Source organism: Gobius niger (genome assembly GCF_951799975.1).
Source record: "Gobius niger genome assembly, chromosome: 4".
Classification (NCBI taxonomy): domain Eukaryota; kingdom Metazoa; phylum Chordata; class Actinopteri; order Gobiiformes; family Gobiidae; genus Gobius; species Gobius niger.
In genome coordinates, this window is record NC_136855.1 from 40,072,386 (window position 1) to 40,096,610 (window position 24,225).

The 24,225-nt window shown below is 41.0% G+C and overlaps 1 protein-coding gene across 7 annotated transcripts in view; it reads right to left on the minus strand.

Moving 5' to 3' along the window:
* Positions 1-2,819: 2,819 nt before the first annotated feature.
* The window catches only part of neo1a (neogenin 1a), a 454,282-nt gene continuing 432,876 nt past the window's right edge, over positions 2,820-24,225 (minus strand). For 4 of the 7 annotated variants that reach the window (XM_079554653.1, XM_079554651.1, XM_079554650.1 and 1 more), the window contains exons 18-28: positions 22,290-22,428; positions 21,482-21,589; positions 19,955-20,149; positions 18,147-18,179; positions 17,893-17,955; positions 15,974-16,097; positions 14,026-14,270; positions 12,024-12,116; positions 7,346-7,660; positions 5,346-5,485; positions 2,820-2,993 (exon numbers count right to left, since the gene is read on the minus strand). In XM_079554653.1, coding sequence (XP_079410779.1) covers positions 2,829-2,993; positions 5,346-5,485; positions 7,346-7,660; positions 12,024-12,116; positions 14,026-14,270; positions 15,974-16,097; positions 17,893-17,955; positions 18,147-18,179; positions 19,955-20,149; positions 21,482-21,589; positions 22,290-22,428 — 1,620 coding nt within the window. In that variant the 3' untranslated portion in view covers positions 2,820-2,828. Of the gene's footprint in view, positions 2,994-5,003; positions 5,036-5,345; positions 5,486-7,345; positions 7,661-12,023; positions 12,117-14,025; positions 14,271-15,973; positions 16,098-17,892; positions 17,956-18,146; positions 18,180-19,954; positions 20,150-21,481; positions 21,590-22,289; positions 22,429-24,225 lie in introns of all 7 variants that reach the window. The other 3 variants (XM_079554654.1, XM_079554649.1, XM_079554652.1) reach the window with 3 other exon arrangements.

Here is a 24,225-nt window from a genome sequence, read left to right on the forward strand (position 1 = left end):
AGCTAACGTTAGCATATGTAGCGTGAAGCTAACGAGTGCAGTTTTTCGCTTCTACTGAACAATTTGGCGCGAAAACACATCAACATGGACCTGATTTTTGCTTGACGTTATTGGTGTGTGATAAATATGTTTAGTTCTGATTTAGATAGATAGATTTAGATTTAGTCCTGTTTAAGACCCAGTTTAAAACCTGTTTGAACCTAGTTTAGATCTGGTTTTAGTTCTGAGTTATAGCTAGTTTAGTCTTGCTTTAGGCCTACTTTTAGTTCAGATTCAGATTTAGTTAAATCATGGTTTGGATCTGGTTTTAGTTCTGATTTAGTCCTGGTTTAAAACCTGTTTTCGTCCCGACGTAGATCTAGATTAGACCTGGTTTAAATCTGATTTAGATCTGGTTTGAGCTTTCATTTAGTTCAAGTTTAGTCCTGATTTAAGACCCAGTTTAAAACCTGTTTTCGTCCGGATTTAGATCTGGTTTAGATCTGGTTTTAGTTCTGAGTTTAGTCTTGCTTTAGGCCTACTTTTAGTTATGTTTTAGAGATAGTTAAGTCCGGGTTTAGGCCTGGTTTTAGTTCAGATTCAGATTTAGTTAAATCATGGTTTGGATCTGGTTTTAGTTCTGATTTAGTCCTGGTTTAAAACCTGTTTTCGTCCCGATTTAGATCTAGTTTAGACCTGGTTTAGATCAGGTTTGAGCTCTCATTTAGTTCAAGTTTAGTCCTGGTTTACGACCTAGTTTAAAACCTGTGTGGACCTAGTATCTCCGAGTTAGAGATTGTTAAGTCCGGGTTCAGGCCTGGTTTTAGTTCAGATTCAGATCAAGTTTTAGTTCAGATTCAGATCTAGTTTTAGTTCAGATTTAGACCTGGTTTTAGTTCAGATTTAGACCTGGTTTTAGTTCAGATTCAGATCTAGTTTTAGTTCAGATTCAGATCTAGTTTTAGTTCAGATTTAGACCTGGTTTTAGTTCAGATTTAGACCTGGTTTTAGTTCTGATTTAGATCTAGTTTTAGTTCAGATTCAGATCTAGTTTTAGTTCAGATTTAGACCTGGTTTTAGTTCAGATTCAGATCTAGTTTTAGTTCAGATTCAGATCTAGTTTTAGTTCAGATTTAGACCTGGTTTTAGTTCAGATTTAGACCTGGTTTTAGTTCTGATTTAGATCTAGTTTTAGTTCAGATTCAGATCTAGTTTTAGTTCAGATTCAGATCTAGTTTTAGTTCAGATTCAGATCTAGTTTTAGTTCAGATTTAGACCTGGTTTTAGTTCAGATTTAGACCTGGTTTTAGTTCAGATTTAGACCTGGTTTTAGTTCAGATTCAGATCTAGTTTTAGTTCAGATTCAGATCTAGTTTTAGTTCAGATTTAGACCTGGTTTTAGTTCAGATTTAGACCTGGTTTTAGTTCTGATTTAGATCTAGTTTTAGTTCAGATTCAGATCTAGTTTTAGTTCAGATTTAGACCTGGTTTTAGTTCAGATTTAGACCTGGTTTTAGTTCTGATTTAGATCTAGTTTTAGTTCAGATTCAGATCTAGTTTTAGTTCAGATTCAGATCTAGTTTTAAAAATACATAAAATACATCAACATGGACCTGATTTTTGCTTGACATTATTGGTGGGTGATAAATATGAAAAATTGTGATTCAATAGAGAGGTTTTCTTCCCCTTCGGCTAATCTGTGAACTCAAACACATCTTTATCACTGTCTTACACTATGTTGGGCTCAAAGTAAAGATCCAGTAGTAGTAAAAAAGCTTTAATGGAAACATGGGACTAAAGAAGATCCCTCAAAGATGCGCTAGTTCCTCGAAACACAACTCCAGAAATACTTTTGCGCTAAAAAGTCGATTTGGCTCCGCTTTAAAATCCAAATCTCGAAACGATTTAAAACCGCACGTTATCCAAAGCATTCTCCCTTCACCACATCGCTCCAAAAACCAGCATTTCGTAATACGCTTAAGTAAACTTTTCAACGTGCTCCCACTCTCAAAAAGACATAGTATAACAGTAATGGGGGGGGGGGGGGAAACAATACAACGAATGAGGCAGTTTTGGAGGAGGAAAAAAAAAAAAAGATATGTACATGTTTATAAGGATAATGCGTAAAAAGATACAATAACGTAGAAGAGTTGAAATAAAAAATAAAAAAAAATGTCATGGCACAATAATAAATGGGTAAAAAAAAACAACACGGGAGGAGAACTTTTTTTGCGGGAGAGTTCCCACTTCGCTCGCGACCGACGCAGGTACAAAAAAAAGGAGCACTAACGGAAACACTTAACGGAGGCCGACGTCTTCCCGGAGCGTCTTCTTCAGCCGTCGAAACCGCGAAAAAAAAAACAAAAAAAACAGCAACAAACAAACAAAACGAAAAAAAGTTCACAATCTTTTTTTTTTTTTCTTTTTCTTTTTTCTAAATCCAAAAAAAAAAACGACGTTAAAAGTTCCGACAACGCCATTTTCTTTTTTTTTTTTTGTTTGTCCCCCCCTTGCTCTCTTCTCCCCCCCTCTCATGGCATCATCCGTCCTGAGAAAGGTTTTTTTACTTGAAAAAAAAAAAAAAAAAAAAACGAAGTAGAAGAAGTAGAATAGAAGTCTCTTGCTGGGGGGGGCGTGAATGTCATTTTAAAATCCGGGCACAAGACGCCATTTTGTGTCCACAGTTTCGCAGTTGCCTTGACGTTTTTTTTCCGCGTGTGTCGTCTTCTTCTCGGGTTTGTCCTGAATGAGCGAATGGCATAGTTGTTGGCTTGTTTTTGGAGGGGGGTTGTGGGTAAGGGGGTAAGGGTGAAGGGGAAGGGGTGGGGGTCAGGAGGGGGGAGGGGTCCTTAGGGTGCTGTGGTGATGGCGTTCAGGTCCTTCATGAGCCCCTCCAGGTGGGCCATCTCCTCGGTCAGCTCGTCGGGCTCGTAGCTCTGCGGGAGAGGCACAGGAGGAGGGGGGACGTTACTGCGCGAGGCGGGGGAGGGGCAGGGCGGCAGGGAGGCCAACACCTGGAAGAGGAAGAGGAGGAAGAGGAAGAGAGAGAGAGAGAGAGAAGGGGGAGAGCAAGCGAGGTCAGTCAGGCAGGTTTCAAAAGGAGAGGCAGGAGGACGGGGCTGTTACTGCTGCAAAACGGTTTGAGGACATGGGTTTAGACGTGGCTTTAGTTCTGATACAGATCTAGTTTAAACCTTTAATTCTGATTTACTGTAAGTCTAGTTTGGTCCTGGTTTAAGACCCAGTGTAGTTGGTCTGAAGTCTTCCTTTCACATCCATGATTTCACCTTGTTTGAAACCATTTTCCGTCCGGATTTAGATCTAGTTTAGTCCTAGTTGAAAACCTATCGATCTGGTTTTAGTTCTGAGTTACAGCTAGTTTAGTCTTGCTTTAGGCCTACTTTTAGTTCAGATTCAGATCTAGTTAAATCATGGTTTGGATCTGATTTTAGTTCTGATTTAGTTTCTAATTTAAAACCTGTTTTTGTCCGGATTTAGATCTAGTTTCGACCTGGTTTAGATCTGGTTTTAGTTCTGATTTAGATATAGTTTAGTCCTGGTTTAAGACCTAGTTTAAAACCTGTTTGAACCTAGTTTAGATCTGGTTTATATCTGGTTTTAGTTCTGAGTTATATCTAGTTTAGTCTTGCTTTAGGCCTACTTTTAGTTCTGATTTAGAGATAGTTAAGTCCGGGTTTAGGCCTGGTTTTAGTTCTGATTTAGTTCAAGTTTAGTCCTGGTTTAAGACCTAGTTTAAAACTTGTTTTCGTCCGGATTTAGATCTAGTTTGGACCTAGTTTAGATCTGGTTTAGATCTGGTTTAGATCTGGTTTTAGTTCTGAGTTATATCTAGTTTATTTAGTCTTACTTTAGGCCTACTTTTAGTTCTGATTTAGAGATAGTTAAGTCCGGGTTTAGGCCTGGTTTTAGTTCAGATTCAGATTTAGTTAAATCATGGTTTGGATCTGGTTTTAGTTCTGATTTAGTCCTGGTTGAAAACCTGTTTTCGTCCGGATTTGGATCTAGTTTAGACCTGGTTTAGATCAGGTTTGAGCTCTCATTTAGTTTAAGTTTAGTCCTGGTTTAAGACCTAGTTTAAAACCTGTTTGGACCTAGCTTAGATCTGGTTTAGATCTGGTTTTAGTTCTGAGTTATATCTAGTTTAGTCTTGCTTTAGGCCTACTTTTAGTTCTGATTTAGAGATAGTTAAGTCCGGGTTTAGAACTGGTTTTAGTTCAGATTCAATTCAGTTAAATCCTAGTTTAGATCAGGTTTGAGCTTTCATTTAGTTCCAAGTTTAGTCCTGGTTTAAGACCTAGTTGAAAACCTGTTTTCATCCAGATTTAGATCTAGTTTGGACCAAGTTTAGATCTGATTTTTGCTCTGAGTTACATCTAGTTTAATCTTGCTTTAGGCCTAGTTTTAGTTCTGATTTTGATTGAGTTGAATCATGGTTTTAGTTCTCATTTAGATCTGGTTTTAGTGCATCAAATGTGAAGGGCTGAGCAAAAATCCATGTTTTCCCTCAGAGCTTCCTGGCTGTGTGGATCTTTCTCCTCTGGTGAGTGTTTGTTGATCCATCAGGCTGAAGAAGATGTTTGGATGACGCATCTACACTCACTCTCTCTCTCCCTCCCTCTGTCTCTCTCTCTCTCTCTGCACCTTCCTCTCTTTTCTTTTTCCACCTGCAGCTGCAGCACAAGCTCCAGAAAACACCAGATGATGCAAACGCCGAGTCAGGGCCGTGTTGTATCGTCAGAATTCTTTAACGCTTCTTTTCTCTTTGTTCTCAATGAAAACGAGGCCGTGTTTTAACAACTGTATTAATAAAACTGCTTCTTTAGGTCCTATTGTTTAGTTTGGTCCTGGTCGAACCTGCTTTAGGCATTCGTTGGAGTTGGATTAGTCCTAGTTTGTGTTTCCTCTTAAGTTTACCAGATCTTTGCCAGGTCTTATATATATAAACCACACATAAACCTAAATACAAATGTGGAAACAATTACGCAGCAATAACAGCCCCTTACTGTATGAACGAGGTGAGGATGGATCAAAGAAACTGAAGCCAAAACCAAAGCAGCGAAAGTGGCAAACAAAACAGAAAAACGAGGATAAAGTAACAGAGCATTCCAGATATTATGGTTTATAATTAACATAAATGAAAAGCCAACGATGCAACACAAAGCGAAGTTGGACAGAAAGGAGGAAGAGAAAGAAAACTCCGTTAAAACCCAGTGTCCGGATGAAACAGTCGAGTGATAAAAGTGCTCGAAAAGGAAAAACAAAAAAGAACCCAAAGGTCATCGTCAGAGGAGCACGTCGATGTTGAGGAAGACGGTCTCGTATCCGTCGCCGGGCGGATTACTCACGCTGTCCACATCCTCCAGCATCTTGCTCGTCTCGGGGACGTCCGGCGGGGCGTTGGGGACGTTGACGATCACGGGGGTCCGAGTCCTGCCCAGGGTGCCGATGGAGGCCGTCTTCACCACGTGGGGGTGGGTGGGCGGGCCTAAAAGGGGGGGGGGGAGGAGAAGAGGGAGCGTTAGGGTGTGGGAGTGTTTTCGAACAGGTGAAGGCGCTTCAGTGGAGAACGTTTCCAAGTCACATTTCCAGACCATTCGAATGACTGGACGAGAGCGACGCCCACTTTAACCTCGTAACTCCCGCCTGAACCGAGAGCATTTTCTCCAGTTCGGCTTTACCCAAATCCTGTAGGCCAGTGTAATGCCTCATTTGAAAGCTAAGATCTACTAAACTGAATTGATCTTTTGCCTCACGTCATCAGATTTTTTTCCATCACGTTTTTTGTTGGGCAGTCGTCTCATTTTTGTCAAATTTTCGTGACTTTTTTTGTCACTTTTTCGTCAAATTATTCGCATTTTTTTGGTCAAATTCGTATCGCTTTATCGTCCATTTTTTCCTCCATTTTTCGTCAAATTTTTCTCACTTTTTTGTCAATTTTTTGTCAATTTTTGTCAAATTTTTGTCACATTTTTCTAAATTTTTCCTCAAATTTTTCTCACTTTTTTGTCCATTTTTTGTCCATTTTTTGTCCATTTTTTGTCCATTTTCCCTCAATTTTGTCTCAATTTTTTGTCATTTTTTTGTCAATTTTTTCCTCAATTATCCTTAAATTTTTTCTCACTTTTTTGTCAATTTTTAGTAATTTTTTGTCATTTTTTTGTACATTTTTTGTCACTTTTTCGTCCATTTTTCCTCCATTTTTCCCTCAATTTTTCATCAAATTTTTCTCACTTTTTTGTTAAATTTTTCTAAATTTTTGTTAAATTTTTCTAAATTTTTGTCAAATTTTTCTAAATTTTTCCTCAAATTTTTCTCACTTTTTTGTCCATTTTTTGTCCATTTTTTGTCCATTTTTTCTAAATTGTTCCTCAATTTTGTCTCAATTTTTTGTCAATTTTTTCCTCCATTTTCCGTAAAATATTTCTCACTTTTTAGTCAAATTTTTGTCAATTTTTGTCATTTTTTTGTACATTTTTTTGTACATTTTTTGTCACTTTTTCGTCCATTTTTCCTCAATTTTTTCTCAATTTTTCATCAAATTTTTCCTCACTTTTTTGTTAAATTTTTGTCAAATTTTTGTCAAATTTTTCTAAATTTTTCCTCAAATTTTTCTAAATTTTTTGTCCATTTTTTGTCCATTTTTTGTCCATTTTTTCTAAATTGTTCCTCAATTTTTTGTCAATTTTTTGTCAATTTTTTCCTCCATTTTCCGTAAAATATTTCTCACTTTTTTGTCCATTTTTTGTCAATTTTTGTCATTTTTTTGTACATTTTTTGTCACTTTTTCGTCCATTTTTCCTCCATTTTTCGTCAATTTTTTCTCACTTTTTTGTCAAATTTTTGTCAATTTTTTGTCACTTTTTCGTCCATTTTCTGTCAATTTTTGTAATTTTTTCGTCAATTTTTTCTCCATTTTTCGTCCATTTTTTCTCACTTTTTTCACATTTTCATCCATGTTTTCGTCTCAGTTTTGTTGCTATTTTCACACCTTTTTTCCAGAAGCTTTTGGATTGGGGTAAAGCTGGAGAAAATGTGCTCAAATATAAATTATTTTAAATGCTATGGACACAGACATTTATATGGTTAGTCTGGTGTTATAAGTGATTTGCCTCAGGTGCTCTGTGGAGCGGGTCACACTGTTTTTAATGCAGGCTAGCTGATACCATAGAAATGCACTAGCCTTGCACTAGCCTAGCGCCACGAAACTCTTCAAACATAAGAACTGCATGAATTACAAAAAAAAATATCTCCAGAAATCAGCAACACTCTGGATAACGAGGAGAGGAAAGTGTCTGAAAGTGATATGAAACGTTCCCACATGAAGCGTGAGTGAAGTGGCACATACAGTAGAGCAGAGGGTTGTTTTCCGTACCGCTCTGGGCCAGCAGCGGGGTGCTGGGCAGGGCGGGGTTCTCGTAGGAGGGGTGCGCTCCCGGCGGGATGGCCGGCACGGCGAAGCTCTTGAGGGGGTGCGCGTGGGCGTGGGGGTGCACCGAGCGCAGGGGGGGCAGGCTGCTGCTGTAGCTGCCCTCCTCCTCGGTGGTGGTGCTGCCGTGGTAACTGCCCTCCGGGTCCACCATGATCTCGGAGGGGCAGGACACCTGGGAGGAGGCGGGCGGCGGGGGCAGCGGCTCCGAGCAGGGCGTGTTCCTCACCGACTCTGTGGGGGGAGAGGAGCAGATGCAGTCAGGGGAGGCAGGACGACAGCAGGGGGCGCTGGTGGTGCATTCCGATGCTAGGGCTGGGTACGAGAAAAAAGTTAAGGTAAAATAAAAGTGTTAAAAGCAGGAACTGAAAAAAGACTTCTCTCTTTCGAAGGGTTTTGATGCTGTTGGTCCAAGTACAGCATTAAAGGAAGCCACTTGGTTGTTTTGACTCAAAAAAAAAAAAAATCCCAATTTTTTTCACACTTTTTAAACTTATTTTTTTGCAATTTTTTTCTCCTGCCCATTTTTTGCGTGTGTTTTTTTTTCCTTAAAGGGACTATACAGCAGGGACGTGCACAGGTAGAGCCCAGGTGGTGCTCAAGCACCTGCCCCTCTGCCCTGTGCCCTTTAAGTGCCCTTCTCAAGACCTGTTTTTTTCTCCCCAATATTAAGTATTGTTTCTTTTATCGTTCTTAGATATTTGCCCTATTAAGCCAACATGTGCTGAAAACACAGTTTTAATGTTCAGCAACTTCAAATGGCGCTTCATTCCTCCTCTGCCTCTCGAGCCGCGGCTGCGCTGACGCTCCTGATCACAGAAGGGCAGCTGTGCTGGCCCCGTGTTTCCCCCTATTGAGACGATGGTACAGCCCAGGTCTGTGAGACGCGGGAGTAAAGTAAACTGTGACTTCGATAACATTATGAACGAGCCAGCGCGACATGACTGGATTATTAAGGGGAAAGGAAACGAAAGGAAACGAAAGGAAACGAAAGGGCCGTCGGGGCAAGCCACTACTTTCTTTCGGAGAAAGTAGTGTCTTGTGTCCGAATCGCCAACAGAATCAGTGACTATATAGTCACTATATAGTGCGGCCTATGTAGTGAATGAGGTGTTAGGGACTAGTGTGGACATTCGGATACAGCTTGGGTTGAATATTTAATCTTATTCACTGGAGAAGATTGAAGCCATTTACCAAGACTTCAGTGATGGTCCTTTCTTTCCCCTACTGGAACATGTGATTTTAATTATGGCTGAAAATAATAACTTTTGCAGAATTAGCTGATACTCTGTGATTTAAAAGTGATCGCGAGAGAGGGAGTTTTTGTGTCCTGGCCTTTATCGCAGCTCGAGGTTTTAATATTTTCCATTTTTTTTTGTTTTCTCACAGTTTATTCCCATTTTTTCCCTTATTTTTTCCCCAATTACACATTTTTTCCCTTATTTTCTTAAAACAAAAACAAACAAAAACAAAAGGGGGGACAGAAAAGCCACATGAAAATGAAGCAAAAATGTGACAGAAAAAAGGAAGTGTCGACAATGTGAGGAAAAAGATCCGTTCAGATTCAGATTCAGGTTTTGTAGATTTGGGTGAAGCTGAACAGGAGAAAATGCCCTTGGTTAATGCGGGGGCGAAAAGGTTAAAGCACAAGTTTCAAAGTTTTGCACGATTCATCACAACACGCCTTTAAACATGCAAAAGAAACACCACAAAGAGAATCTCCCCTTTTCTATCACTGAAAATCTGAAATGTGAAGAAAAGACAGAGGACAGAGTGAGCCGGCGTCTCCAGCAGGGGGCGGCGGCGGCGTCTCACCTGACGAGTCCACCCGCTCCAGGTGTGAGATGGGCGTGGCGCAGGCGTGGGGGCGCCCGCCTCCGGCCTGGTGGTGGTACAGGTAGGTGCGCGTCGGCGAGGCCAGGCTGCCCATGTGATAGTGGTGCTGGTGGTGGTCGAGCGAGTGGATGGGATGGGCGCTAATGACGGCTGCGCGTGGACATGAGATGGGACACAGCACAGACAGTGAGCACGGACACGGTCAGGGGTGAGGAAGGCAGGGTTTGGAGGTAAAACCTGAACTAAATGATGGCGTGGTTACATTTGCTAACGTTTTTAAATTAGGATACAGTTTAAACTCAATACAAACTGCGGAGCTATAAGATCGTTTGAGGAGGTCGAACCTAAAGGTGAGCAGGTTCAAAATACAATGTGATTAATTGTACAGCCCAACTCTATGACTATAATGTGATTATATTATTATGATTATTACTATTATTATCATTATTATTACTATCACAATTACTACAACTACTATTATTTATATTATTATTATTATTACTACTATTTCTTGTATAACAAATTCCACGTTGGTAAATCATGGTAAATCATGTTAAGTATCATTAGTATCATAGGCCGAATCATAATTTTACAAATAAAAAGAGGAAGAAAGGAGGCCAGTCAATAATAATAATAATAACAATAATAAACAAATGAATTATTTTATATTTTATAAAATAAAACATTAAGGAGCTCTGGAATAAGGCTCCCCCACCTGCATCATGTACTACCCTATGGGTTTTTAATTGCACCACATACCACAAAGTTTTTAATGCACCACACAAGGACAGAGATGCAGGTGGGGGTGGGCAGAACTTAATATTGTAGTTTCCTGTTTGTTTTCTCCCTTTTCTTCCTCCAAATCTAAATGGTTTATATGATTTCAATCTTGAATGTTTACCCTTCCTCATGTTCATTACCCCATTCAGTTTGCCTTTACCTCTATTATTATTGTTTCCTTACTATTATTTGTTACTATCATCATTTTTCATGTTCCACGATTTGTTTCCCATGATTTACTATTTGCTTTCATCTTTTTTGTTGTGTTTTCTCTCTTATTCATATCTCACGCCTGCTCAGCACACACACAACACATCCACGCCATGCAGAACCCAAGAACGAAGAGTCAAATATGTGCCCTTATGTGTCTTTCCTTTGTCTATGTGCTATTTGTAAGCTTTGTTTTATGTCAATAAAAAAAAAAAAAAGAAATTGTACAGCCCAAGTGTGCAATACTTCTCCGGGTCGGTCTTTGGTTTAAATTAGGGAGGCACCGATACCACTTTTTCTAAAACCGATACGAGTACGAGTACTTGGATTTAAGTACTCGCCGATGCCGAATACCGATACGAGTACAAGGCATTTTCTTCAACGTTCTTACTTTTTTCACAGCAGATTAGTTTGTAATTAGTAAATTTACTCATGTACATTTCCTTAAGTAAAGTAGGCGACACATTTAAGAGCCGTTATATTAGAATTGTGCTGATTGTGCTATTTATTCATTTTATTTTCATTCAATATAATTTTTTATTTGTATTGCTCTGTCCATCATAGACAGAAAAGCCCATGTCCTAAAGCTCCCAATGCCTGAGCTTTATTCATGTATGTGTTTTTATTGAACAATAGTATTGAGATGTTTCTTAAATGGTCTCTTTTCGTCTTTATTTCAGCTCCTGTAGATTTTCTCGTGTGTTTGTAGTAACTTAGCGAGTAGCTACAGCGTTTTCATTGTTCTGCTGCAGCTCATTTTCCCTCAATATAAACATGCTGTATGTCTTTAATCTGGATTTTCTGAGGACCTTTTAGTCGCTGGGTTAGTTTTTCAGATGAATAAACCCCTGGGCATAAAACGGCGTCAGAATGGACAAAACTGTTAGCCGCGAGTTAGCATCGTTAGCCTGTATGTTGTAAACACTGCAGACGCTACAGCACGAACAACATTAAGCTCTGGTTAAATCCAGCTCAGACTCTGGTTTAGAGAGCGCAGTCTGTAATAAAGTCAGCTCTATGTGGATTATTGTGTTTACACTAAACTATTCTCCAGTTTGTTGCTGCGCCTCGTAGCTGCGCCTCGTAGCTGCGCCTCGTAGCTGCGCTGGCCGCACGTCAAGTGGTTTCGGTTTCTGGTATCGGGACCTCATGAATGAGTACGAGTATGAGTACAAGCATGTGGTATCGGTGCATCCCTAGTTTAAATATTTTTTAATATAAGTCGATTTTGCACGTCCACTTTAAAATATTTAAAATAACAGATTTTTTACTCTAGGATATCACACGTAACAGTTCTTTGTTGTCTTCACACTTGGGTTGCCAGATCCTGTAGCTAAAACCAATTATATTGCAATATTTGTTTCTTTTTGGTGCATTCTGATGTTTTTTTTGTTCTCTTTATGAGGATCATGTATTGTATATTTTCCTTTTTCCTTTTATAAGCCTATAATTTACAAAAAAAGTGGGTGTTTTTATGTTTAAGAGTTTCCACATTGATCATTGTTTTAATCACCTAACATTTATATTTCCAGAAGAGTCTAAGATCTCAAAGGGAATTACACCCTGGGTTTTAATCTTCCGTTATTCTGCCAACATCCTGGCATTTGGCCGAACAGTACAATGCAATGCAGACAGAACACAAGCCGTTAAAAGCGTGGGATGGACATGGATGATTTGTGCTGCACTTACCGTCCGCTCCGTCCTCCTCTGGGCCGTCCGAGGACACATGCCCCGCCCCCCCCCCTTCACCCCCCCCTCACTAAACACTTACGCTGAGGCGGCTGGGCGTCGAAAGGCATCATCATTTTAGGCCTCATCCCGCGCCGGCCGCCCAGTGTCGACATGCCGTCCTCGGAGTCGTGCCCTAAAAGGTACGATCGATCAATGGGTGAACATGGAGATGGAGGACAGGGTGAGGCTGGTGATCCACATCTATTTTGTCACTTTTCGTGGTCACACCGCCTTTGCTCTGCCCGATCCCGTCACACCTTGGAAGCTAAGCAGGAAGGGCCTGGTCGGTGCTTGGATGGGAGACCGTTTAGTAACACCAGGAAGCCTATAGCGAATGTAGTGAGTGAGTGGGTGAAAGCCCTTTTCCACCAGGCTGGTGCTGGTGCTGGTTCTGGTTCTGGGCCAGTTCCAGTTTCAGAACCGGTTCTTTCTTTTTCCCCTGAAAAAACGCTGGCTCTTGGTTCCAAAATCTGGTGCCGGTCGGGAACCAGTTAAAAGCTGGACCAAGAAACGAGCACCAGTGATGTCAGCGGCTGGGGGCGTGGCTCTCTCCTCCAACAAACAATCAATATTGGTTAGTTTGTGCTTAGAACTTCCTGGAGAAGCCAGAACAGTCTCTGTGGAGGAAACTGTTGTTTTCTCTTTAGCTAAAACACGAGTTAGAAAGAAGAAATCAAAATGTTAACGGCTGCTGTGACTGGAACATAAACTTATTTTTCTGTATTTTATAACCAGAAGTGGCTGTAGTGAGATGTTGCTATAGATACAGACGGCATCTCGTCATAGAAGGGGGCGTGGCTTCACCGAGGGGGAAAATAGAATCTTTTGGGAAACACAATTTTCCCTCTTTTTGAACTTATGAACTTATTTATCTCATAAATAAGGTCAAGTGTAAATCGGGCCAATATGGATATTTTCTCACAGCAGATTGTTTAGTAGAAGTGAAAAAACGGCAGTTGTAGCTAGCGCTAGCTAACCATTAGCATTATCCCGATGCTAACATGTAGCATCAAGTTAACATTCTCCGTTATTCATGTATTTATGGGCTGTTGAACCACTTTGCTCCTCCCCATGTCTTTGTTTCTTTATTTAGTAGAAAAATATATTCATAATTCCGCGTTTGTTAAAGTAGTTTTTGAATAATTAGAGGAAGTTTAAATTTTTTCAAAATTGTTTTCCCCCTTAACTGTTTTCAAAAATTACCATATATGGGCGATTCCAGAGATGCCGTCTGTATCTATCTCTGGAATCGCCCATATATGGTAATTTTTGAAAACAGTTAAGGGGGAAAACAATTTTGAAAAAATTTAAACTTCCTCTAATTATTCAAAAACTACTTTAACAAACGCTGAATTATGAATATAGTTTTCTACTAAATAATAATAATAATGCTAACGGTTAGCTAGCGCTAGCTACAACTGCCGTTTTTTCACTTCTACTGAACAATCTGCTGTGAGAAAATATCCATATGGGCCCGATTTACACTAGACTTCATTTATGTGATAAATAAGTTCATATTCCACCAGAAAATGGCTAAAAAGAGAGAAAAATTGTGTTTCTCTAAAGATTCTATTTTCCCCCTTGGCGAAGCCACGCCCCCTTATATGACGAGATGCCGTCTGTATCAATGTTGACTTCCCAAAGCGTTGCCATGACAATAGGCACAGCTCTCGTTTTGGTGGGAAACCAAGTCAATATGGAACCAACCCGGCACCAGAACCAGCCCAGAACCAGCACCTTGATGGAAAAGCCCTATGAGTGGTGGTGGTCGGAGGGGCCGATCGCGCAGACTGGTTGCCTCGCTTCCGTCAGTCTACCCCAGGGCAGCTGTGGCTACAATAGCAGCTTACCACCACCGAGTATGGAGTGAATGAATAATGCAATGTAAAGCGTCTTTGAGTGTCCAGAAAAGCGCTATATAAAACCAATGCATTATTATTATTATTATTATTATAAACTTAAACTTTCCTTCCCCCCCCCCGCCTCCCCCCCCGCAGACTTCGAACCACGCCCCTCTGAAGCGCTCAGCAGGGGGCGCTCACCTCTGTAGGAGTTGCGCCGCTGCTGCAGGTGCGGGTTTCCCTCCAGGCCGCTGTCCGCCGGGGTGATGTCCTGCGAGGAGCGGGGGATGGGCGTCTCCGTCATCACCGGGTTGGGGTCGGGCGACTTGTCCATGGGCTTGAGCTCCAGCCGCTCGTGGTGGATCCACAGGTCGGGCGGCTTCAGGTCCTTGGAGTTGCCTTTGTACTTGTGCGAGCCGTTGGTGGACTTGGAGGCGGCGCGTTTCCTGCGGGACGGACGAGACGCAGAGGTGAGGCTAAAGGGAAAGGACTTTATGGTTCAGATTGTGCATGTGTGTCATCGTGACTAACCGCTAAACTGAAGGCTGCAGACACTCAAGACCAGAGGCTACATTATCCGGAAATACTCTGTCAGTTATGGAATATTTTTAGCTTTGACGGCAAATTTCGAAGGCAATCCATCATGTCAAGCCGTAAATAAAATAAAGATGCAGCGCTGCTTTATCGCACGGGGCTGGTTTACCCACTGTTTCTTTAAAGAGGGGGTGTTCTGCTTTTTTCAGTCCCATAGCACCAGTCTATATCACACTACAATGAAGAGCAAACCTTCAGTTGGTCTGTAAATGCAGTAAATTAGAATAACTGCCTTGTATAAAATCGCTCTCTCAAAATGGCTGTAGTGAATGTCTTGAAATAGGAGGGCACACAACAACTGTCCTGGGACGACAGATGAAAAATAGTCCTTAGGCGAATTCTGGCATATTTACATGTATAATATATAGTAATATGCACTGTCCCTATAAAAAAAAAAGTCAACTGTCATGTCTATGTCAACACGAAACCCACCAAAAGAAAGATTAGACTCTCTTCTTTCATCTAAAAAAAAAGAAGTTTGTTTGTACCTCTTTCCATTCTTTCGTAATCGTCTGTAGAAAATAGGTGAAATCACCACAAAGAGCAATGCTGCCACCTAGTGACTCAATAAAAGAACTACAACTAAGATTTTAAAGGGGGGGGTATTATGCAAAATGGACTTTTTCAAGCTTTCCATCATGTTGTTCTGTCACTCCCTCATTAAAAACACGGCTGAAGTGTTGCCTTGGCACATTCACGTATTTCTGAGTCATCTGTAAAAGCTCTGACGGCGGCCATTTTAGGGATAGGTTTGCCCGAGTCCTCCTAGGAACGCCCCCACCTCCTGGAGACGCCTCCGAGCTTTCGTCACCAGCCGAGTAACCGACCACTGCTCCTCAGCAGAACCCCCTCCCCACTGATGCCACAGACAGCGTGTGGAGGGGGCGTGTCTAAAGGCTCAGAGGTTCTTAAAGAGACAGAGGCCTATTTCAAGACATTCACTACGGCCATTTTGAGAGAGACATTTTATACAAGGCAGTTATTCTATTTTACTGCATTGACAGACCAACAGAAGGTTTGTCATCATTGTAGTGAGATATAGACTGGTGCTATGGGACTGGAAAAAGCAGAATACCCCCTCTTTAACACCAGACATGCTCAAGGCTTCCCATTGAAAAACCTAATTGACGTCTATATACGTCACTGGCAGTGAACCTTTCGGATTTCAATTGACATCAAAATAACCGAGAGAAATGATCCCAAGAGAACTCATTGCTCAAGTTACATCCTCCAAAAACATCATCATGGCCGTGTAATGTTCTCCTCTAGATGATGAGGCTGCGGTGAATGACAGATCCAGTGCATCAGAGTGAAGTGTGAGATCGGCCCAAACACGAGCCTCAAATCAAACCCTCCGTCTGAAGCAAAACTTTACAACACTGTGATTTTGTTTTCTACTTTGTTTTGCATTGTGAGCCCAGGGGCACTTTATATTTGACTGATTTATTTATTCATTCATCCAAGAATCACTGGGAGGAAAAAGCTAGATCTTTTCGTTATAAAGCAGCTTTGAAAAATGAGAAAGCACTTTTACTCTGAGATTCTGAATTCTTACTTCTTCTGGTGCGAGGTGGTGCGGCGCGTGCACAGGAAGGCGCCCACGATCACCACGATGATGGTGAAGGCTCCCACGGAGATGATGACGATGACCAGGAGGTGGTTCTCGTTGCTCGGGACTCCTGCGGCACAAACACTGTCACTGACGGCTCAAAACGTCCCCGTTCTGAACGAAACCTGCTCAGTTTGTCCCGTTTTTACAGGAACATTCTGTGACTGCACGAAGCTTCTACGGCACTTTTACCCGACGAAACTACCTCAGAAACAAACAACTTATTCTCTTAAGATTCGCCTCCTTTAAGCCTCTGTCACATCTGTTTAGTGAAATTACATGTTTCTGGTATAATATATTATGTATTCTCTAAAAACAATGGATTAAACTGAGATATTATGAGATATCATGGGCTCATTTCCATCCGTTGTCCCTCACTCGCACTCTATTGTACATGTTTTTTTGTGGTAGGTTATTCTGTAGTAATCCTGTAGTAATTGGTTTTCACTTTCTTTATCCATTATTATATTTTTTTCCAAATTTTCTGCAACTTTCACAGTTTCAGTGATTTCTGCCTGTAATACATCTAATCAGAATCCCACTATTACTTTTGGGAATTCTGCAACTTCCGGTTTTTCCGCAATCGGCCAAAAATCGGCCGATTTTTCCCATTGACTTATAATGGGGCTTCCGCAAATTGATGTTTTTCTGCAACTTTTTTTCAAATTTTCTGCAATTTCAGCAGTTTGTGCTTGTTCAGGTTCCACTTGTCAGTTTTCAGAACATTTTTTAGTTTTCCAGTTTTTTTCTACGGGCTTGGAAATTCTGCCATTGATTTGTATTGAGAATTCTGCCCATTCATTTTAATAGGATTTCTGATACAGTGAAGAACTGTTAAACAGTTTATGTTTAAGTTTAAGTCTTTATACAATGTGAAGTTTCTGCAACAAAATAGGGATTTTCACAAAAAGAGCAGTATTATGCAACTAAATTGAGATTTTCACAATAAAAGCATCATGATACATCTAAATAGGCATTTTCATGAATTTTTTCGCAATGTTTTGCAATTTTTGCAATTTCTGCATTCGTAGCCTACCAGAGCCGGTTTTTCCTATAGGCAAACTATGCAAGTTGCGTAGGGCCCCTGCAGCCACAAGGGCCCCACATCTCAGTGAAACTACGAAGTTGTTTCCCTGAGTAATTAACGCGTTGTTATGGGCCTATCTCATGCACACAGTTACTAACAGTAACTCTGGTTCTCTGAATGTGCACAGTCTAAAGCGAGTTGGGGCGACTCACAGGCTGATTCTCAGAGGTCAGACAGAAATAACCGTCAGGTGCAGGTTTCAGTGGTTCCCAAACTGTGGGTCAGGGACCAGAGGTGAGAGAATGGGACTATTTGCCATTTTAAAAAGTTGGGAAATAGACTAGTAGTCGTCCTAAATAGTGGTTCTCACACAGGGGGACGGGGCCTGAATTAAGGTCATTATGTTCCCCTTCTGCCCTGCACGACTGCTCAGTGAAACTCCTTTTGACCGTAAATGGATTCGATCTTTGTTGAATAACCATGGGATGCTACTGTAGGGCCCCCGTGTGGATTTTTGCTTAGGGCCCCAGAAGGGCCAGCACCGGCTCTGTAGCCTACGATTCCGCAGTCAAATGTTCTACTTTTGAATGTAATAGATCCGGGAGAGGAAGGACAGTGCTGGTGCTTCTGTGCAGGAGTAAATCCCTGTGCACAGAGACCATTTCCCTTATTTTCAAATCCTAAACTTGACTCTAAGCTCCTCTTTCTCCCCTTCGCTGAGCAGCTGAAGAGAAAAGGCTATGGCGAGTGTTTTCACTTTGCGATGAGAGGATTAAGCTTAGCCAGAGATGTTACATGTCACAGCTACAAGTTACAAAACACAAACAAATGCTCGTACCTAACGTGGAGTCCGGGTACGACAGTCCTCCTCCGGGCCCAGACTTCACCGGCGGATTCAGAGCTGAAATAAGTGAAACAATTAAAAATCACGTTCACAAAGTCACTTCACCAAAACAAACACATAACCGTGATTTATGGATTGGACATGATCGGACACTGACAGTTAGTCTTCAGACACAGAGATGGAAATGCAGGAGGCGTTAAGGCGAGATGGCAGAGACAAAGTGTGAAGCAGCGTGTTTTTTTTTTTACCTTGGTCATTGGCCATTTTGTCGGCGGACTCGGCTTTAACGGCCAAATGAGTGCGGAGAGAGAGAGACAATAAACAGCAGAGAAAACAGTTAGAACAAAAGTGCAGCAGAGGGAGGGGGGAGACACCGGGACAGGAGAGGGCGGGACAGAAGCAAACATCTGTGAGAGAGAACGATCTGAGGGAGAACAGTAACAACATTGGGATTTCACGAAAACGCAAAGAAGCCAGGAGAAATCTGTGCTTCTTTCACTGCACCCCCAGGAGTTATATATCCTTTTTATCAGGACTTTCACAATGTGCTGTGGTGGGTTCAGATAAACCACTGTGAGGATGATTTAACCTGCTGACAAATAAGCAGAGGTGGGAGTAAGTCGCTAAAAGACAGTCCCAGTCAATTGGTCATGGGGTCGAGTCGAGTCTTTCTTTCTTTTCTGGAGGCTCCTGTCTGTAGCTTCAGTTCATCGTTTTGAACGTTTTTCTGTCCTTAACTCATTGAGTATATAGTCACTATATAGTGACTACATAGTCACTACATAGTCACTATATAGTCACTATATAGTGACTATGTAGTGACTATGTAGTGGTCATATGTTGTAGGGGTGTCCGAATGTCCAGAGAGAAAAAAGTAGGGCACTCGAAATTTCCCACAATGCATCTGGAAAAGTAGTGAGCATCGATGGTCACTAAACGGGTCAATATAGACCACAATGCATTGCGAGAGTGGGAGAAGAGCCTGACAGCCACAGGTCTGTGAACTAAACACGACTGAAGTAAATCATCTGTTTCAGTCGTGTGTTTGTGTTTCTCATGAATAAATTACCTAAATATAAACGGTTACGGTGAAAAGATGCTAATGTTAGCTGCTAACCTTTAGCTGGAGCTGTTAAATGACCGACAGCTTCCTCTCGAATAATCCAAGACATTCATGTAAAATCCATGTGAAGTAAAAGCGTATCTGACTCGTACTTATCCATAAATATTCCACTGTCTCTGAGTTTGGTTTTTATCACAGAAATACTTTATTCCCGGAGTTTAGCGACTTTTAGCAGATGTAGTCGCTCAATCTGCTGGTGTTTCGGACACCGGGCTCTGACCGACTTTCGGCGTCTCTGAGCTCACGCTGGGGTGACTTTATAATTTTTTTGGTCCTTTTTTTGTGATGAAAGTAACGCCTGTAAAAGTGCCAAAACAGTTGTTCTGTTTCATAAAATAAACGTTTGTAACAATAAATGAATTCAGATAAAAAATAAAAAAAAACACATCTGCAGCTGCAGCGCGTGACGTCACGCAGCTCGGAGAAACTAGTGTCCTGTGTCCGAATCACCAACAGAATCAGTGACTATATAGTCGACTACATAGTGCGGGCCTATGTAGTGAATGAGGGGTTAGGGGATAATGTGGACATTCGGATACAGCCTTGGTCTGGTCTGGTCTCAGATCAGATTAAACATCTTATCGCCAATGGAACAAGTCATTATTCTCCTAATTCAGATTATATTGTATGATTTCAAGTGAAAAACAAATCTTTTTTAAAAGTAAAAGTTCATTTGTCTGATTTCAAAGTGGGTTTTATGTTTGTTCCATTGGCATCAGCATTTGTGTCTTTATCTTAGATTAGTCCAAACAGACTCAAATTCAACATAAAGAACCTTTATTCAAGCAATTTTAAGTCATTTATCTCATTTAAGATGGCAATGTTTCCAGTGTAGCGCTTTACTGTGGCCTAAAACTGTCCCTCCGTTAAGAAACCTCGCCTCCCCCTGCTTTAGGGACGAGGGTGGAAACACGGTGCGGCTCGTGGACCTACATTTGGGGGTCCGGAAGTTGACGGCGTCGCTCATGGGGCCCATCCCTTTGGAGTTGCGCGCCTGGATCTTGAAGTAGTAGGTGGTGTCCAGGGTGAGCTCCTGGATCTGGTGCGTCAGGCGGTTCCCCACCACCGGCTCGATCACCCAGTCGTGCACCTCGGCGTTCACGTCCGTGCTGTAGTAGATGATGTAGCCTACAAGGGCAGAGCGGGAGGTTTAAATACTGTCTTTGTAAACGTGTTTTTATTCTGGAGGCAGAAGAAAACGCCCAGGCTTCACATTAACTTTAATCTTTTGATGATAAAGGGGATGTTTCAAGGCCATTTTCCCTCCAAGTGTTGAGGTGCTAAATCTACGCCATAAATTAAAGGCGAGACACTGCAGGTGAATAGGGAAAATGTTTAAATTTAGGGATATCAATGTGAAATCTGCTGTAGATCACTGATATTAATATGGGGGGAAAATGTATTGCAAGTTTTCTGTAATTTTATGTTTTCATATAAAAACAGGACATTTTCAACATAAAAATGGCCAAAATTGCCTTTTTTTTAGGGATAAAATCTAAATAATGGAGATTTTGGATCTAGTTTAGTTTTTGAACAAGCTATTTTTAAGTGACAAAAATCTGTAAAAAGTCAAATTTCTCCTTATTTCGAGGGTTCAAAGCTCAATAAATCAGGCTGGGAATTAATTATTTAAAAAAATCCCTCTAAAAATAACTTCAAAATGTTGGAATGAAAACCTCATCTAGAGAAAAAGGGCCTAAAGTTTTGCGTCTGTTTGTGAAGGCTCTCATTCATCCAGGGAGCATCCATCGTAGACAGAGTTAAATCATCGACTGGACTGGAGGACTACAATAAGTGTCTTCTTTGACCTTAAAGGAACAGGCCACCGTTTTTTCCACACTGAGCTTAGACGAGTTGCTACGTACGAAGTGCTTGTTTCGCTTCCAACTTCACCCCCGTTTGGAGCCATATGAATATACTGGGAGAGAGGCCAAATGCTAACAACATCTTTGGTCGTTTGACTGAGGGCACGCACAAAGACCAGACAGGTACGCATCAACTCGTCTAAGCTCAGGTAAGAACATATCTCAGTGTGGAAAAATGGAGGCCTGTTCCTTTAAGAGCTAAGAAGAAGCTTCTGTGACTAGAAGCGAAACGTCCTCCACTTTACCTAAACCCAGTCCAGTCGATGATTAAACCTTTTCTATGATGCTTGTGTATATTTCTCCCCGTCTGAGCTTATAACCATATTAGGATTACAGCGTCATCTCTCGGGCAGAAAATAAGCATTGTACAGGGTAAGTTTAGTCTTTCTTACACTCATGAAGACTAAGATGCTGTGGGAGAAAACTAGCTAAAAATCTCCACATTACATGGACCCCTGCGTAAAAAATCAACAATTTCTCTTGCCGTGTCTCGCCTTAAACAGTCTCTAATGTTAGATAAGTTAAACGGCATGTGGTATTTCAAGAATTTCATGTAAATGTGAAGTCCTCCTCTTGATCGTGTGGATGAACCGACCTGTGATCTTTCCGTTGGCTTCAGACGGAGGCTGCCAGTTCACGATGATGGTGCGGGGCTTGTTCTCTTTGCTCACCACCGTCACGTCTTTGGGAGAAGAGCTGGGAACTGCAGGGGAAAGAAGATAGTTTTTACAGACCAATATGTAGATGAGAAAAGCATACCAAGTTAAAGGGATGTTTCAGGATTTTTGACATAGGGCCTCATTTCCTCGTTATCCAGAGTGTTGCTGATTTCTGGAGATATTTCTTTTTGTAATTCATGCAGTTCTTATATTTGAAGAGTTGCGTGGTGCTAGGCTAGTGCTAGGCTAGTGCATGTCTATGGTATCAGCTAGCCTGCTTCAGCTTCGTGGTTGTATAAGCTACGCGGCGGCGGAGTGATCTGCTAGAAAATAGTCCCTCAAAATGCGATCATTCATGTGATGCAGGTCAGTTATATTCCAAACATGACTCTATGGACACAGACATTTATATGGTTAGTCTGGTGTTATAAGTGATTTGCCTCAGGTGCTCTGTGGAGCGGGTCACACTGTTTTTAATGCAGGCTAGCTGATACCATAGACATGCACTAGCCTAGCGTCACGAAACCCTTCAAATATAAGAACTGCATGAACTACAAAAAGAAATATCTCCAGAAATCAGCAACACTCTGGATAACTAGGAAATGAGGCCCTATTAAATCCTGAAATATCCCTTTAATAGCTGGTTATGGCCAATTTTAGGCTTGTTTTAGTTCATTTTTAGGCCTAATTCCACCCCTGGCTTCAGACTGGCTCAGTTTAGTAGAGATTAGACTGAGGTCGTACTGGTTTCGAAGGTGGTCCCCTGCGCCGTCATGCTCCACGTGCTCATGCGCCGGCCTTTGGTCAGCATGATGGAGAACTCGTACAGCGTGTTGGGCTTCAGGCCGGTCACCGTGTAGCTCAGGCTGGAGGTGTTCGCCGTCTGGAAACAGAAACACACAGTCAGTCATTACGAGGTAGAAGAGTCACACTTTTCCAGTTTGGCTTTACCCAAATCTAAAAACTTCTTAAAAAAAAATCAAAAAATCAAAATCAAAACAGCAACCAAAAAAAGCGATGGAAAAGTGAGAAAAGCGAAAAGCCACAAAAGACTGAGAACAAAGCAACAACCTTAACCCCCGTCTTTACCATTTTCTCCAGTTCGACTTTACCCAAATCTGAAAGGTTAACGTCTCATTTGAAAGCTAAGACCTACAAAACTGATCTAAATGGATCTTCTTCCCTGCGTTGTTGCAGTGTTGTCAGAGGTTTTTTGTCACTTTTTTTTTCATGACTTTTGTAAATGTGATTTCAACCCATTTTTGGACTTTTCTTTTGCTGCATTTTTGCCACTTTTTTTTTTTAAATTTGTTTTTTTTACTCTTTTTGTTGCTTTTGGTCACATTTTTATTATAATTTTTTGCCATTTTTTTGTTGCTCTTTTGTCAAATTTTCATCCTTATTTTCATCTTTCTTTTAACGCCTTTTTCAAGAAGCTTTTAGATTTGGGCAAAGCCGAACTGGAGAAAATGCAGGCGGGGGTAAGAGGTTCAGGACATTTACCAGTATTTTTGTCCTTTTCATCGCCTTTTTGTCATTTTTTTTTGTCATTACTTTTTTAAATGTGATTTCAACCCGTTTTTGGACTTTTTTTTGCTGCATTTTTGCCACTTTAAAAAACAAAAAACAAAATTTAAACACTTTTTGATGCTTTTTGTCACATTTTTATTATTATTTTTTGCCACTTTTTCTGTCACTTTTCGCCATTTTTTTGTTGCTCTTTTGTCAAATTTTCATCCTTATTTTCATCTTACTTTTGACGCCTTTTTTCAAGAAGCTTTTAGATTTGGGTAAAGCCCAGTATAAAAAAACATGAATCTAAAAGGAATTCCGTGGAGTATGGCGCACCACAAGGTTCAGTTTTGGGACCATCATTATGTATTATTTATATTAATGATTTTGCTTCTGTTTCTACGACCGCCTTTCCCGTTCTTTTTCTTCCTGTTCTTTCTTTTTTTTCTTTTTTTCTTTTTGTTGCTTTTGGTCACATTTTTATTATTATTTTCTGTCACTTTTTCGCCATTTTTTTGTTGCTGTTTTGTCAAATTTTCATCCTTATTTTCATCTTACTTTTGACGCCTTTTTTCAAGAAGCTTTTAGATTTGGGTAAAGCTGAACTAAAGAAAATGCACTCGGTTAAGGCGGGGGAAAGAGGTTCAGTGCATTTACCAGAGGGACAGAGCAACGCCTCATTTGAAAGCTAAGACCTACAAAACTGATCTAAACTGATCATTTCCTTGCATTGTTGCCGTGTTTGTCTTTCTTTTTCACCTAATTTTTATCACTTTTATCTTGAGTTTTTGCCTCTTTTTTGTTGTGTTTTCATCCATCTTGTTTTTGATTTGTTTTAAAGAAGCTTTTACATTTGGGTAGAGCTGAACTGGAGAAAAGATTTTTGGTTAGCTGTGTTCCAAACTAGTTCCCAGCTTTTCTAACATCCAAATACTTCTTCGTAGAGATGAGTTTATTTCACCCAGTGCTTTTACATCTCACTGAAGGACAAACTCCTGAACGAGGAAAAGAATCAGGATCTTTAACGTCCATCGATATCCGCCTCCCCCGTCCTCTCGTTCCTCCAGAGCGACTGGTGCATTATTGAGGAGGCGACTGCACTTTCCCCGTGCCCGGCGTTTCACAGCCCCCCCAGGACAGCAGCACTTTGGTCAGAGCACGAAACAGC